Source organism: Enoplosus armatus, chromosome 23 (genome assembly GCF_043641665.1).
Source record: "Enoplosus armatus isolate fEnoArm2 chromosome 23, fEnoArm2.hap1, whole genome shotgun sequence".
NCBI lineage: Eukaryota > Metazoa > Chordata > Actinopteri > Centrarchiformes > Enoplosidae > Enoplosus > Enoplosus armatus.
Window position 1 is genome coordinate 12,990,101 of NC_092202.1, and position 16,722 is coordinate 13,006,822.

At 44.1% G+C, this 16,722-nt stretch overlaps 2 protein-coding genes across 2 annotated transcripts; one reads left to right on the plus strand and one right to left on the minus strand.

The window, feature by feature from the left end:
- Positions 1-4,402: 4,402 nt before the first annotated feature.
- On the plus strand, positions 4,403-9,497 carry cldn7a (claudin 7a). Its single transcript, XM_070929772.1, has 4 exons — positions 4,403-4,625; positions 6,857-7,021; positions 8,293-8,377; positions 9,329-9,497. The coding sequence occupies exons 1-4, from the start codon at positions 4,403-4,405 to the stop codon at positions 9,495-9,497; spliced, it is 642 nt and encodes a 213-aa protein (XP_070785873.1).
- A 1,787-nt stretch (positions 9,498-11,284) lies between these two features.
- On the minus strand, positions 11,285-14,987 carry LOC139306139 (uncharacterized). Its single transcript, XM_070930098.1, has 3 exons — positions 14,733-14,987; positions 14,061-14,412; positions 11,285-12,932 (listed from the first exon to the last, which is right to left on the minus strand). Exons 2-3 carry the CDS (start codon positions 14,239-14,241, stop codon positions 12,853-12,855), a joined length of 261 nt encoding a protein of 86 aa, XP_070786199.1. The 5' UTR covers positions 14,242-14,412; positions 14,733-14,987; the 3' UTR covers positions 11,285-12,852.
- Between the last annotated feature and the right edge of the window lie 1,735 nt (positions 14,988-16,722).

Here is a 16,722-nt window from a genome sequence, read left to right on the forward strand (position 1 = left end):
TGTAGGACCACAGGCCTGACACACGACCTACACGATAACAGGATCCATGTATAGATCTATAGAAGGGAAATGTATATGTGGTGCTTTGTTTTATTTTGTCAAAATCATGTATTTAACACATCTTCGTTATTTGAGTTTAAAAGCTTGAAATACATGTTTCTTGAAAGCGACAGTTTTTTTGTTTCATTGTGCCACCTTCTCTATGAATGTGCTGTACTTTGTGGACCGTGCAGGAAGCCGCTGTTTGTAAGGTGCGCTGTCAATCTCCAAGAACAGTGATTGCACTAAGTGATTGCAATGTTGGCCTTTGGGCAGTAGAGGGCAGTAATGTAATGATAATTCAAAAAAGATGAGAACACTGCTGTTGGAAGAAAACTGGTAAAAGGTACATATTACCAAGGTTGTGTATGTCAGTCTCCCATTATATTACATATGAATATAAGACGGTTGAACCCAATGTTCTGTTTGGGGTTCTGGAAGAACCCAAATGTTCTTTAAAAGCTCATAAAACACATTTGTTGTATCACCTTGACATTCTCTGAGAACGATACATGTGACTTTCCAGAAGTCCACAACAGGAAATTAGACAGTGGGTCAAATGTCATTACTTTAACTGAATTACTTTGTTGCCATCCTTTGAGCCACCATCTTCATCTCTGTGAATGTGAGGTGACTTCCTTGAAAACATCAGTGACATTCCTGTTTCCTGTTTTGACACATATCCCTAAATAAATCAACCCTTTTATTTGCCTAGCAGAGCTGCAGTGCTAGGGTCCCAAACTTGAACTGAGATTCTTGCACTGTGTACTGTGTTGAGTACAGGATGTCATTCAAAGTTGAAGTACAAGCTGAGGAACAAAGGTCACTCTCGGATCAGACTGCAGTTGAGGATCTCTTCACAAGTTCCATTTAATAGTAGGTCCGTTTAAAGCACGACTTCGTCACAACTGATCATCGCCAGCAGGTGAACCATTTAAATAGTTTGATGTCTTAATCTTCGCATACTCGGCAAGGGTCCCCTGGGACGCCGCACCTGGTTACTCTTTATGAAGCAAGAATACTTTTTTGTTAGAAAATCAATCAAACAGTCACGAAGAAGATGCGAAACGTCCACAAAAACAGACTAAAAGTCGAGTAACGAGTACATAGGGAATATTATTTCATGTTAGAATATTTAAAAGTTTTTTATTTGGCATTCACTGAATAAATAATGTAAGTTAAAGTAGGAAAGTTAACCCGTTAACTGGGTCAGTTCTGGCTGCCAGCATGTATGTTGGGTCTTTGCGGTGTGCCGCCTCGGCGCTGATTAGTCTTACAGTATAGCACATTCCGCAGGTACACTGGTGGCATTTTCACGCTCACTGAGGTACAGCATAGAGCCACAGAGTCTGCGATTGTATTCATTGTGTCCAAACTGTCCAAATATGTTTCTGCCCTGCATGTAGCACTTGCCAAGCTCTTCTGAGAAAAAGAACACACCCCTCTCTCTCGCTCTCATTGCCTCAGAGAGAGGACGAGAAGAATGAGCCCACAAGACCAAGAACACAATCCATCGGCCCCGTCCCGCGGCTGCTGCACAAAAGCCGAGTCTTGTTGCATAAGGAGACTGAAGGTGATAAAGACAGAGGGCATGCAGAGAAGGGCGCCATCCCCCTCATTTGTGCACTCGGAGCTTTTCAGGGAAAAGCCGTGGGCCCAGCGTGTTTTATTGCTAATGCCTCGGTGACTTCCAAGGGCACTTAAAGGACTTCAATCATTGGATTTGCACTGCACTTGCTCACTTCAGACCCAGAGGAGGCCTCAGAAAAGGGAGGGGAGAGGCCCCCGAGAGAATGCTGTTAGTGCCCTTCTTTGGGCTGATTTAGCTGTTTTCTTCTTCAGCCCCTATTGAGTGTTGAGCAACGGCTAAACCAGCGAGACAAATGTGTGTTTACGCTTTTAAAGACGAAAGTAGTAAAAGGGAGAGAGAGCAGAGAGGGGAAAGAGCAATGTTCTTTTTGTGTTCTTTGCAAATCCAGGACCTGGGTGGAAAAGCAGCCAAGAGGACATCAGATAAATCAGGTTACCAGTGGCAACAGCACTGGTGGGCCTCGACACCGGCCCCTGATCTTCTTCTAACTCATCCTCCTCTTCTACATCTCCCCCAGCGCTTTGTGCTACACCTTTCTGACCTTCGTGCGTTTTTTCCTCATCGCATTGCCTCCATCTTTCCCTTCTCACCTTGATCCTAACATCTCTTTCAAGCCTCAAACCGTCCCCTCCTCCTCCTCCTCCTCCTCCTCTTCTTCCTCGTCAACCTCTGTATCAAAGTGAAACAGATTCCTCGAGCTTTGGGGTCATTCCTCCCCAGCAACAATGGGGCATTTGTTGGCCTCCGCAGTTAAGACCCAATGCCTATTACCCTGGATACAGTATGGGTGGAAAAGAGTTATAGTGAGAGAAGAGGTGGGTGAAGGGGGGGATGTGAGAAAATTAAAGAAGAGTTCAAGGCAGAAGAGGAAGAAAGGAGGAGGAAGAGGCCTGTGAGACCAACCTAGCAAAGCCTCATTACATTTTGAAATTGGTAATCCGGCCAGTAGGTGAGCACATTCCCATTAACCTGGCAGTGGGGATAACTTCCTTTAGGCTTAAGGGTTATTACTTCCTCTCTCGCTGCTGTAGGACTATTGTTTAGCCCCAGTGTGAAGTCACGCACACTGCTGACCTCTGATTTGGACAATGCCTGCCTCTGTTTGTTGGTTTTTGTCCATTCGCTGCGGGAAGGGGCTACAACTGGCATATTTCTGTGTACAAAATAAACTGCGTAAGATACGTGAACAGAAAACAGTTTTGCCGTCAGTAGAAACACGACTGCAGCATGTCATCATTTTCCAGATGTGACCTCTTCTTCCTCTTCCTCTTTCACGCAGCAGTCCGAGCTCTGAACCAGGGCTTACTCCCAGAATACATCAGTCCTCTCCTGTGGCTCTTCCAGCTCATTGTATGAGGTCAGAACCACACCGGTGATGTGTCAAAACGAAGGATTTTATGACGTATGTAAGCATGTAAAACTGTATTCCCGGTATTTGTGTTGCTTTATAACAACCTCCATTTTGCCATGAAGTGAAAATAGCTACCGCAGTGGCCACCTTTCCATTCGGAGGGACTTGCGGTGATCCCTCTTCCTGCCTGGCCGGGTGGCACAGATGATGACGGTGACAAATCATGTCAGGTCACCTGCTGGCTGTCTGAATGCCACCAAACAGTTTTCGGCCAGAGGGTTGGCACAGCTTGCACGTCCTGCTCTGCTTCTGGTATTTTGTCTTGCAATACTTAATGCTTCAGTACACTGGACACAAACAAGCGTTACGTTCCTTTTCTACAGTGGACATCTTGTCCAAATGTTTGAGAGAGGTTGAGTCACAGTTGTGGTTCATTCTTCATCATCCTGAGCATATCTGAAACGGCAACCTTTCACTTGACTCGATGAGTTTCCAACATGTGATCTTTCCACTCTTGCCCGGCAGTTTGCCTCATTGCCACAACAACAGAGAGGTCGTGAATCTGCTCTGAGCCAGTGATTGGCGAGCTGTGGCGAAGGGACGGTTGGGCGTTTAGTCCACTTTGTGCAGAGACAGGGACCCGAGTTGCATTGCATTAATCCGGGTCAGTGGCGAGGGGGAAGTGGTTTAAAACGATGCTCAGATCAGAAGGATGTGCTCTTTGAGGGGACGCTGCAGCTCAGAGTGAAAGTTCTTTCCTGTGCACTCTCTCTCTCTCTCTGGTGTTTGTGTGAGACAACAAAGCTAAATGATCATATTTAGAACTGCATTTACAATGCTGCATTAACTGTGTATGGCCTTACCGTATGCACACACACACACACACACACACACACACACACACACACTTTCTAGACTAAAGCAGAAGGGAAAAAAAGAAAACTGAAGAATATTAGTCAAATTCATACACGATGATGGAGCAAAGTGCAAAGTAACAGTTTTATAACTTGATATAATCATATTAAAGTCTGTCTTTTATAATAACCCCCCCCCAGAAATGTAGCCTGACATGTTTACAGTAGGGGGTGTGCATTTGATGAAGCTGTGTTTACAAACTGACAGACACAAGCAGCTGAGTGGAGAGGCAACCTGTTGCTTTGCTGGAAGCAGCAGAGGGGGGACACATTTCCCAGCAGCTACTCCCCGCGACCACAGGGGAACCGCCACTCCGTGCATCAGCAGGCATGATAATTACACACCCACTTTCACACCATCACCCACATCATCGGATGCCCATCCCCGACTGAAGACCACCGGTGCACATCTCAGGAGCGACACGGACACTACCATCCGGCTCTTTTTTTGTTGTTGTTGTTGTTGTTGAATAGAAATATCTGGAGCTTTACTTTACAAACAAAACGATGGCCAACTCCGGTGTTCAGCTGTTGGGCTTTTTCCTGTCTCTGATCGGCATCGTCGGGCTGATCATCGGGACTATTCTGCCTCAGTGGAAGATGTCAGCCTACATCGGGGACAACATCATCACAGCGGTGGCCATGTACCAGGGGCTGTGGATGTCATGCGCCTTCCAAAGCACCGGGCAGCTCCAGTGTAAAATCTACGACTCCATTCTGCAGCTCGACAGTAAGTAGTCCGGTCTGCTGTGAAGGGGGTGGGGGGGGGGGGGGGGGGGGGGTCCTTACTAAAGTAATGAGAATGTCCAACCATCACTGCTGAGAGTGGTTTTTAATGCAGCAGGTTGATCTTCACACAGTCTCTCCACCTGGTCCATCAAAGCACCTCCTTCACCTGAGGGAGACCTTCAATGGACCACAGTGTTATCAGTGGTTAAGTTCCCCACCTCAGGGTGCTCATCACACCTTACTTACTAACCAGTGCTATCAGTCATCTATTCTATCTGTCAGTACGGTGGGACATCGTCTCCTTCCTTTTAAGACAAAGTTTGAAAGGAGCTGAAAAGGTGAATCTCTGTTGCTTAAAAGCATTCCTGGGAAACCTCAGTCGTCACATTCTGGGAAACGCTCCCACCCCACCTCCTAACATTTCCCAAGCACTCAATAACACACACACACACACACACACACACACACACTGTACATACAGTAGATGATGTCTTGTCCAAGTTTCACGAGCTAATTCCGGATGAGTGACATTCTTCAAGACAGACGAGTCATTTGCGTGAATGTGTTGTATGTTTTGTCACCATGGCCCAGCGTATCACCTGAGATCTGGGGTGACTGACAACCTCGTGGGCACAACGCTGTCTCTCTGCGTCTCCACCGTGAAATAAAAAACTGCATTGCAAACACCACAGCGGCTGTTGCTTATTGCTGTGGTTGCCAAAAGAAGCAGTCTTTTAAAGCCTCATAGGAAGGGTGACCATGGTAACTCCACTGCTGCAGCACAGGCATCTGAACCAGCTACTGTACGTCACACAGCAACGCATACAGGACTTCTCTTGAAATGCAGAAATGCACAGTGGTTCATAGCAGATTTGGGGAGCTGTTTGGGGGTCATTGTTAATAGCTGCAGTATCCTGCAGCGATACCTGCAAGAATCCTGCAGACTTTTGGCCTCGTTTGAGGACATATTAGAGGCGTCAGGCTACTTTTTGTTTGTTTGTTTGTTTGTTTAGAAATCCAATTTGCATACTTGCTACTGTATTGTGTCCGAGCTGGATTAGACCCTCAGTGACCCCAATCGGAGACTGATTTATATGCAAATTCTTTTTGGAAGGAGTTGGATTTACAATAATGTCACCAAAGTACAACATTAGTTGAAACGACAATGGCCTCAAGTGGGGGGTCTGTCTTGCATTAGTACCTGTCTTGTCTGTCTTGTAAAAGGCCCTATTTTAAAACAAAATGATTTATCGTGCAGATTCCTAAATCCATATGTGTTTTACCACAAACAGGAGGTTAATAGGGACCCACGGCCAATATTTACACTGAGTGAGGGTCTCCTATGTAACGGGTGTACTGCATGTACTGTGTCTGTGAAGCGACTGCAATCCGTAACAATAATGAGAACAGTGTGATCTAACTCCGAGCCAGGATATTGTGCATCCTGCTCTCATCCTGCATTTACTATATAATCCATCCTATTGTTTCCGATGTCACTATGTTTGAGAGTTAACTACTCCCTCTCCCTCTCCCTCTCCCTCCCTCTCTCTCTCCTCTGCATCCTCTTCTCCTCTGCCTCTCTCTACCCAGCCCTCCGTCCCTCCCACGCTGCTGGAGGGTTTTGTTTGTTTGGGCAGGGCAGGGATGGCCTAGACTGGCACAGACTGGTTCTAGGTGGACAAGTGGGAGGGGGGGGGGGGGGGGCTCACCCTGTGATAGGTTTATAGGGTGGGGGGGGGCACTGACAGATGAGGATCCTAACAGTAGCCTTTCATCAGGCCTCCACCTCTCGAACAGCGAGGGAGGGAGACAGTGAAAAAGAAAGAGTGTGAGATGTGTTTTTTTTTTCCCTTTTCTTTCTGCTTGTGTGTGTGCGGGTGTGTGTTCATGTGTATCCCATGGTTTCTCTTCCAGGAAAAGCTCACATTAAAATGTCCTAACAGGCTAATGTGAATGTAATTCACAACCTCTGGACACACACATAAAGCCCCTCTGATAGGTCGAGGCCTGTTTATTAGTCGCCCCTCATCATTTCCCAGTTTGTGCTTCCAGATTTGCACTTTGCATAACGGATTGATTACTCTTTGTGCTGTATTTTTTAACCTTTTTAGGTTACACTCCCACATTCCACAAAACGAAGGGCCATCTATTCACTGCCTCCCCTAACGGAGTCAACATACTTTTCCTGTACTCATACTTAATATTTTTTCCCCTCCTCCCCGTCTGCCGCAGGTTCGCTGCAGGCAACTCGTGCCTTGATGATAGTCGGCATCATTGTGTCCATCGCAGGTCTGGGTGTGGCCTGTATGGGAATGAAGTGCACCACCTGCGGAGGGAGTGAGAAGCTACGCAAGTCCCGCATCGCCATGACAGGAGGCATCATCCTGCTAGTGGGAGGTGAGGATGCAAATGCTCCTTTACACGTTTCGCAGAGTCACCTGGAGGGTGTAGTCTGGATGAAGCACTTGCTTATTCACACAATGGCCAACACGTGCTTGATGCTAACATGTATTCCCATGGCTGCATCATCACTTACATTTCGGATGCACGTGCATCCCTTTGTGGTTTTAATGGACCTAAAGTATAATTTATGATGCATAACAATTCACTTTAATAAGATAGAAACACAAAGACAGAAATGCAGGGCTTTCCAATGGCTTTCACAACATTCAAAATTTAGATAACACTGCAAGCCTTTAAACAAGACTAAGAGTATACACCCACGTTAGCAGCTCTGTGAGGCTGTAGTCAGGCAGATGTAAGCCTTTATTAATGTATTTATTAACAACTGTAACACCTCCTGTGGGCACCCATAAGCTGCTGTATAAACACATAACAACATTATACATTAATAAACACTAATATTGCATTATAATGTGTAAAAATGATTTATGAAATGTTTGTATACTGCTTATAAATTCTAAATTGGAGGACTTATAGAAAAGTGTTACCAGAAAAGTCACTCAAAACCACAAATGCACTAGAGAAGTTAGGGGGAGTATCCTCTGGGCACCCTGGATATCGGTACCAAACTTCATGGCAAACCACCGACTAACTGCTGTGATATTTCAGTCTTCCATTGAGAAAACTAAAACTGCAAAAACTTGACATATAATCAGCTGAAATGGTAACATGATACAAACTAAATGACTAAATGATTGTTAGGCTTCAACTTGTGCTGTGTGGAATAACATAATATCACAATGTGAGGGCCAGCTGATTCTTCGTAGCCACTGTATGGGACCTATGCTAATCTATATTATTGTCTGTGGGACCTATGATAATCAATACAACCCGGTTACATAATATTTCATCCAAAACCCGTCCAAACGTACCTCTTCCTCACATTTCTGCTTAGGTCTTATGCACATCATACGGTAGGTAGGAGGGGGTTTGATCCCGAGTCCAAAAAGCTTTCCTCCCACTCTTCTGTTCCAGCCCTCCAGAGGTCATTAGACTGAATGAGTCCAGTACTCCTGGCACTGATTCTAACATAAGAGGTCTAACTGGCTCTGAAGAGAACAGAAACACTAAAAGCTAATTGTGCTGGAGTCAATAGCTTGCCGCCTGGTGCCTATAAAGGGGATAAAAGCATGTCTCCTCTCTCAGGTTTTGATGATGTGCTGATGGGCCGATTGATCTTTGCTGTTGACTTTCTCTCCTGTCAGGGCTGTGTGCCATCGTAGCGTGCTCCTGGTTTGCTCATAATGTGATCCGGGCCTTCTATAATCCCTACACTCCAGTCAACACCAAGTGAGTAACCCAAAAACATATTGTGGTCGTGTATTGCCATTAAAGGAATAGTTTAACCTTTTGGGATTAGCTGCCTATTCTTTTTCTTGCCAAGAGTTAGATGAGAAGATCGACATCACTCTGCTGTTAAATATGATGCTACAGCCAGGAGACAATTATCTTAGCATAAAGGTGGGAAACAGGGGGAAAAACAACTAGCCTGGCCTGGTGCAAAAAAACCAAAAAACCAGCACATCTGAAAGCACACTAACTAAATATTGTGGTACTGATCTTCTCATCTAATTCTCGGCAAGAAAGTGAATGTGTGTATTCCCCAAAATGTAAACACAAGTATTATTTTACTATTCCTTTAAGTATTGATTTGAAGTACGGGTCAGTTTTGTACTAATTTATACTTTCAATCCGCTACATTTCAGAGGGAAATGTTGCACTTTTTCTTCCATTATATTTGTTGGACGGCTGTAGTTACTGTTACTTTGCATTGATTAATGCTTTACATTAAAAAGACATCATGCTCATCTTATATCTAATATCGTTTTATAGATTCAACTACCTGAAACTAGTTCAAACGAGCTCCACCTCAATGAGCGAATGCTGCTTACACATTAATCAATCTTTAATAAAAATCAAATCAACTTGTGCAGTAATAATATTATACAGTAATTCTGCACATTTGAGTACTTTTGATACTATAGTATATTTTGCTGATAATACTGCAAATGTGCTGAAGTGTCATTTTGAATGCGCAACTTTAAAAGGGACACAGTTGTAACTGATCAAAGAAATAACCAGTATGACCAGAAGCTTATGGAGGCTAATGTTAGCCAATGTTCAGATGCTGCTGCAATTCTCCGCACTAGATTTTGGCATTTACCATCATCCATTTGTTGCTGAAAAATCCCAAACTTCTCCTTTTGGAATTATTGGCAAACACCGTCTTGTCTGCAACAGGTTTGAGTTCGGCGCTGCCATCTTCATCGCCTGGGGCGGCTCCCTCCTGGACGTCCTGGGCGGAGCCATGTTGGCCGCTTCCTGTCCACGAAAGAAACAAGTGTCCAAGTACCCGTCCATGGCCAGTTCTCGCTCTGGTCCGCCGAGCAGCACTAAAGAATATGTCTGAGGGCGCCCCCCCTACGGCTCGGGGACTCCAACAGAAGCCGACGAAGAAGTCCCCCTCTTTGTTGCAGCATCAGCGAGGAGTAAAACTGGAGGTGTATGGGAAGTTGTGAATCATAGAGGCAAAGAATTACTGAAATGGGACTTTCTTTTCTTTTTGTTCAGGCAGGCCTTTGATGACCCCTTGATTATCATGCAGCACTCTCAATTGTTTCATGAATGATGTCTCTCACCCCGTCCACACATTCCACGATTGTTTACAACAGTGGTCTTCTCAAATACGTTATAATTGGATCCCCTGACTTAATAGACAAGCCCCCGGGGGTGTAACCTCTTGAATTGTAGCCTAAATGGTGGATCATAGCCAACACTTGCACCTCCACGTTAGAACCAGCGTCTATTAGCATTTGCCATGTAATTGAAAGTAATCAATTTCCAGTTTGGAGGCGAGGCTGCGATTCAGGGGCTCTGGACAACAGTGACACAGGGTGACAATGCAGCGTTTTATATGAACCGTTGGTGGTTCCAAAATAGACGTTACGATGAGCAGGGTGCGACTTCACACACAGGGCTCACTGTGTAGGGGGATCATATCACACCGGCCATTTACTACAACACTCACTACAGACCCTGCAGCCCTTCATACCAGTCTGTTACAAACCCTGCTCCGATATGAAATACTTTATTATGTAGTCACTGTGCCATTGTCGCTCTAATAGCTTCCATATCAGCCACTATGAGATTAAACTGCCTCTATTTATTTTTGTCAAACGTAGAATGAGGTGTAGATTCATATAATTGGTAGTTCACTGTGGCCCACCTCTAGAGTTTTAGAGATTGTAAAGTCATATTTTTATTAAGGTGTCTTGTGCTCTGAACAGTGTGGGCTGTTTTTAAATGTCATAGTTTTATACACTTGGCTCGTCTAGCAGATAATGGTGTAATGGAAAATGAACGAGGAAACGTTTTTAACATGTCCAATACTTAAATAATAAAGATATTGCATCATTGTTTATTGTGTAGCTGATTATACGGCCGTTTTTTTCTCCATTGTTAGAAACAAAGAGGCTAGTTATGAGAGTGGGTGACGCAAACACCGAAACCATATTTCCCTTTTGCAAAACAGCAAATGCTCCACGTGATTGTTCTCAAAATTCTTCACACAATCAACACAATCACATACTTTTGTATCTAAAAATATAAAACTGCAAAATCCTCCCTCAAGGCAGCAAAAACAAAAAACAGCCTTCTTTTTCATCAGAGCACAATATCATTTTCATGTTCATCTGGTGCAGGAGGAAAGTTGCTAGTATTAATAAACTATATTTATGCATAATATAAAGTATTATCAAATTACATAGAGTAGAAATGATTTTGAGAATTTCTAACAGAGCAGTTGAACCTTTTTGTGGAAAAGCCACATCAGACACAAATTATTATTCAGAGCAGAGTATGTTATATGTTATCTGTTTACTGTTCCATATCTTGCCTGCAGTTTGCATTCGGCCACATCACATGGTATTTGTGGATGAGCGTGGTTCCCCACCTAATATTTGCATTTCACCTACCTCTTAAATGCATTTCCTACTGTCTTTGCTTCTGTTTTTTTTAGGGGGAGAAGCAGTAGCTAACCAGTTTAATGGGTTCCCTTTACGTGTGACTGTATACTGCATATGACTGAGTCAACACACCAAACTTTTTATGATGTCAAATAATGTCATTGAAATCTCAGAACAACGGAGAAAAAGTTCAAATACACCCAGCCGGCATAAAATATGCAAAAGACTCCACAAAGATTCATCTTTTATTTCCCGAGATGCATCATGAAAAGTCGACCATTTCCATGCAAATGGTAGCCACAACCCAAACAACAATCTTTGAGTCAGAGAATGAGCCGTGAAATGCAGTGCCTCCATGACGCCAAAAAAAGTGAACTAGTAACAATTTCACAGCCGACTAAGTAACATGACATCAGCATGAGCCTTCACAGACAAGAACATGTCATTTCAAGGTCCACTGCAATCTTTAAAAAACCCAAATGACCCCCCCCCCCCCCCCCCAGAAAAATAAAAGAAAACAAAACATCAGTGTTAAGATTGTCTCAGCAGTGAGAGCTAATCACAGGCTGCTTGTTTTCATTACCTCATACTGCAATTGCAAAGGTTGACATTATTTTTAAAAATAGTTCACCTGAACCTGAAAGAAGTAGCTTAACCAGCAGATCACTGCTGTATAACTAAATGCTAATACAAAGTAAGTGTTGTTCGTTATGACATGTACGTGTGCCAATCCATCAAATATCATTTGGCAATTTATTCAAAACATTTAGAACTGTACATGTCTTTTTTTTTTTTATCACAGCTGTCTGGCCAACTGGAAAACCCCGCCTTTGAAAACAAACAAAAGGACACCTTCATAAATCTGTTGTTGTTTGCGATATTTTACTGCCGAGTCGGCAGCTGAAGCCAACAATGAGCTGAGGGAAAATGCTGACTCTGCATGATCGAAAGAGCATAATGGTGATGTGGTTTGAAATACTACTACATAGCCCTTAATAACAGGATCACCAGTTACGTGTTTTTGATGCTTCAACAGACTCCCATGCATAGAATTCTGCAACATGTCACTGCACATGAACAGGCATTCCCACAAAGTGCACCATTTGGAAACATAATAAAAGTCAATTTTTCCGTTCAGAAAAACAAGTAAAAAACAATTAGAAGCCATAACAACACAACAGTGTTTCTTCTCTTTTTTTTTTTTTAACAATAAATAATTAGCAGTAGGTTTTTTTTTTTGTTTTTTTTTAAATAGCGAGCTTTCATCCACTGAATATGAGCACACCACTTGCATCAGTGTGAGAGTAGAGAATGATAGTCATTGCACAACCAAAGCTTAACATTTCACCTGTGTGATCCACATGAACAAGCTCGTGTTCCCGTGCACAACCAACCCGCAGACAATGAGAAAACCCTCGCCGGAGAACAGGCCCGGCGAGGAGCTGCTTTCCATCTCAGTGCAACTTTAAAAATGTAGCCCTTGATAAGAAGCTTTTAAAAATATAGACACTTTCTCCTGATAGTCTACTGCCTACCGAGGTATAGAGCAGAGGGCGATGCAATACAATCCATTCACAGTCTGACCAAAGGTTAAGTTAAATAAACACTATGTACAATCAGTGCCTAGGCTTCAGCCGATGCTAAATGAGCCGTTGTTTTTGTGTGCCTCTGTTCAGCCATCAGAAGCTTCAGGACGACACTCAACACGCTCAAGGCCAAGATCACTGATGGGGAGTTTTGGCGTCCCGGGGTGGGGGATTTTCTTTTCTTTCTTTTTTTTTTGGCACTTCTTGGTGAAGTTTAGGAGATGGGCGACAGGGAGACAGGACACTGCCCATTGTTGTTCATGATGTCATCCAGGTCTTCATCTTCCAACTCCACTGAGGAGGAAAAGGTCAAAGGTCAGCAATGTGTGCCTCTAGGTGGAGAATGCATTGACACTAATAGCAGATACTGGAGTTAAAATAGGGCGGTTTGTATCTGTTTTGCCTGTTTAGAGAGATGAATTGGATCTGTTTTTTTAATGGAATAGTTCAACATTTTAGTAAAGTTGCTCACTCGCTTAGCCAGGCTAGCTGTTTCCCCTCGTTTCCAGTCTTTAGGCTAAGCTAAGCTAACCAGCCACTGGCCTAATATTAATATTAAAAGGTGACAGTGGTATTCATTTTACTGTCTAACTCTCGGCAAGAAAGCAAATGAGCAAATTTCCCAAAATGCCAAACTATTCCTTTAAGTATTTTACAATTTGCGATTTACCATCCCTGTTTCAGAGGCTGCAGAATTTACAGATTAAGTTTGCATACAAACTATATCGTATAAAATGTCTCCTTGCAGGACAGGGGTTCTCATTTTTGCACATCATAGACCCTCAACGCCATTATAAAAAAAATCTGCCTTTAGGACTATGACCATGGTTCATTTCCAAAAGAAAAAAAACCAAAGAACCCAACAAATTCCCCCTGCGGGTCCTCGGGCCCCAGTTTGGGAACCACTTGATGTTGAAAGCAAATCACTATATTCATGACTTGTTTTTTTATCAGAAATATCATAAGACGACAAAGGCGCCAAACACTTTGAACTCAACACAGAACTGTTTTACAAGACCAGTAGCTCGGGGGCAGTTTACTGAATATATCGAGAAGTGTAGGGATGGATTTCATTCCATTTGGAATATCACTGGAAAAAACATCTTCTGAAATGAGACTTCAAAATGAGTTTTTTTTTTCCTTCTAGTCTTTATGATAGTACTGATCTGTAGTTGTGTCTATACTTACTTTTTCACAGCCTGCCTGTGTCTGTTTTCTCAGGTCCAATGTGTGTTTTATTGGACTGTCATTGTAATAAGCTAAGGTGAAGTGCATGTGGGTGTAGGCTGCATGTTGGCACTGTCCTCATGTGAGCTGTTGACTTTAAATTGTCACTATTCACATTTTCATATGGACCCGTAGGGAGAGTAGTGACACAGCATCTTGTGCGGATCCTAAAAACTAAAGATACCAATCACTAACCTTTCTTGGACCGACCAATCTGGCCCAGTTTGGGCGCCCTCTGCCCGAGTCTCTGAGGGTTGCCCCCACCGCCATCGCCGTTGACCTGTGGGTGCCCCGGGTTGTACTGCCCCCCGGGTCCCGGCTGCCGGGGCGGCCCGCTGGGCGGGATGAGCTCCGGGATACCTGAGGCTCCGTACATCTCCAGCAGGCTGCCCTTCTCCCGTTCGGCCGCTAGATGTCCGCGCAGCACAAGCTCCGTGTCGTGTCGAAGTGCTTCTCACTTCCGCAATGGCATTCAACGACGAATGTATGAAAGCGCAGACGACAGAGCGCCGGGGCGAACACACACACACAGAAAGTCCTCGCCGCCCTGTGAAAGAAAGTAAACACGCCCGTCAAAAAATAGCTCTAGTGCGTCAGAGAGCGGCCAGCCTCTGGCAAGTGCGTGCGGACACTTCTCCGCTGTTTACACCCAAAATAAGCGCTGTGCTCTAACGTGTTTTCCCGCTCGGTCTCAACTAACAGGTGTACCAAACGCCTTCCTGGCACTTACAGCAGCCGAACAGCACAACGGCGTGTCTTCCGTTCGGTCCGCTCACCGTAACTCACTGCTTCTAGAACCCGCGCGAGCTGTTCGCGCTCCCTCTAATCCTTTCACAACACCGTTACACATCGTGAATATTAGCTCACCTCTTCTTCACCGAGGCCGCGGCAAAGAGTCGAATCCGGTAAAAGCGGCTTCTGAGAATAGTGTTGTTGTTTATCAGAGCTCTCTCTCTCTCTCTCTCTCTCTCTCTCTCTCCCTCTCTCCTGGCACAACAGCGAGGCAGCGTCGATTTAAAGGGCCCTCTCGCCGTTTCCTCGGCCTTGGGGATTTCCTCGTATTGTGTCTTGACTCACGGCGGCTTGCGGACGTCACCGTGCGGTCGACATGAGGGACAGTGCTGACACTTCGGATTATACAGTGGAGGTGTGCCAAAGTTTCGGGGGCGCAGTGCGTAATTACGCACCCTCGGTAATGAGAGAGTGACTCAGGCGCCAGCCAATGGCAGGCGCGGCTCAATAACCCCCCCCCCCCCCCCCCCCCTCCCATACATAACACATGTAATGCTTTATGTCAGAGGTCAGCTCACTTAACCTCGTCGTCTAAATAGAAGAATTACATTCGTCACATAGGAAAGTACATAATATAATAAAGAGAGATATGTTTTGCTGTGTATATTATACCACCAGACACGGCAAACACGTTTCAGTAGCTCAGTGCTCAGTGACTTACTGACAAGATTATTCGCGCAGTTAGTTCTTTGTCAACACCTGGACTGATCCTGAACCAGTGACAGTGTTGGGTCAAAGTCTGTTTCCTCATTGATTTGAGTTTCCCAGTACCTTAGTCTGAATCCAACCGTACCCTAATCCCAACCAGTTATTTACTGAGACATATTCCAATTCTTATTTTTATGCTTTCTGGCACGACTTTTGCCTGTAATTAGGGTGCAAAAGTCAAATCCATCAAAACATGTCAACTCAAAGGGATAGCCAATCCTACACCTTAACCCTAACCGTCACTACGAACTTATGCTGTGCGACCAAACATTGTTCAAACCCACATAACTGGAACTTAAAATAGTGAAATGTAGTAGAGATGCCAAAGCTTTCAAAGATACCAAAGATTTCAGGCTGAGTTTGGGGGAAAATGTCTGACTTTTAAAGCTACTTAAGGAGGAAGGGAATGATTGGTTTGGTTAAAAAAAAAGAAAAAGAAAAAGCATAGCCACAAATAAACTATAAAGAGCCAAATACTATAAGAAATTGGTGTGAGGCTGATTTTAGTATATTTATTGTCACACAAAGGAGTAACCTTCCACTTACAACAGACCAAAGTTTTCCAAAGACCTGCTAACAATCGGAATCTACCGGTTGTGACTTCAAAGTTCAACCCACTTTTTATGTTTTTCTTCATCTATATGCCTGTTTGTGTGTTGGGGAATGTGTTATCTTCATGTTCATCGCATTTTCGGGATGAATCCATGCACAGTTGAGATATTAACCCCCCCCCCCCCCCACACACACACACACAAAAAGAATAAATCCCCTGTTAGATGTGCCAAGATCCTCACTCTGCAGACCCAGGTGGATGTGGACTCCCAGGGTTTGGCATATAACTGTCTAGTTTCTCTTCTCCTGTCGAGTAAATTTGAAACGCTTTGTCGTGAACAGAGCAAATCCACTGCCATCATGTCCCGGATCATAGGCGTTACTCTCCTGCTCATCATTCTGGCTGACAACTTCTTTGACAGCACAGGTAAATACAAAGACAACTTGTATTTAAAATGTTTTCTGCATAGATGCAACTAATGATGTAAAATGTGCTCGCCAACATTAGACAAAACAGCTAGCTCGTCTCAAGTGAATTTGTAATGTTTTAAGCTGTTGATGGGTAATGTATTATTGCTCCACATGAATGATTTCTCTTTTTCCACTGTGTACAGCCTCGCATGCTCGATTTCCTGAGTTCAAAGTGCGCACCCACAAGTGCACATGCAGAGGTGAGTTTATTTCGTACATTTCGGTTAAAGATTTGCAGAAAAACAGCCTGATCATCAGGGCCGTTTTTGATACTGCATTGGGTTCTCCCATTGGAATGGTTGGGGACTCTTCTGCCATTGTACGCAATGTTAAA

What these genes read in the sequence shown, in the direction of transcription:
- cldn7a (XM_070929772.1), top strand. Translation starts at nt 4,403, where the DNA reads ATGGCCAACTCCGGTGTTCAGCTGTTGGGCTTTTTCCTGTCTCTGATC. An exon ending in CTCCATTCTGCAGCTCGACA is followed by an intron (nt 4,626 to 6,856) that starts GTAAGTAGTCCG and finishes CGTCTGCCGCAG; the next exon opens with GTTCGCTGCAGGCAACTCGT. An exon ending in CATCATCCTGCTAGTGGGAG is followed by an intron (nt 7,022 to 8,292) that starts GTGAGGATGCAA and finishes CTCTCCTGTCAG; the next exon opens with GGCTGTGTGCCATCGTAGCG.
- LOC139306139 (XM_070930098.1), bottom strand. Translation starts at nt 14,241, where the DNA reads ATGTACGGAGCCTCAGGTATCCCGGAGCTCATCCCGCCCAGCGGGCCG. An exon ending in GATTGGTCGGTCCAAGAAAG is followed by an intron (nt 12,933 to 14,060) that starts GTTAGTGATTGG and finishes TTTCCTCCTCAG; the next exon opens with TGGAGTTGGAAGATGAAGAC.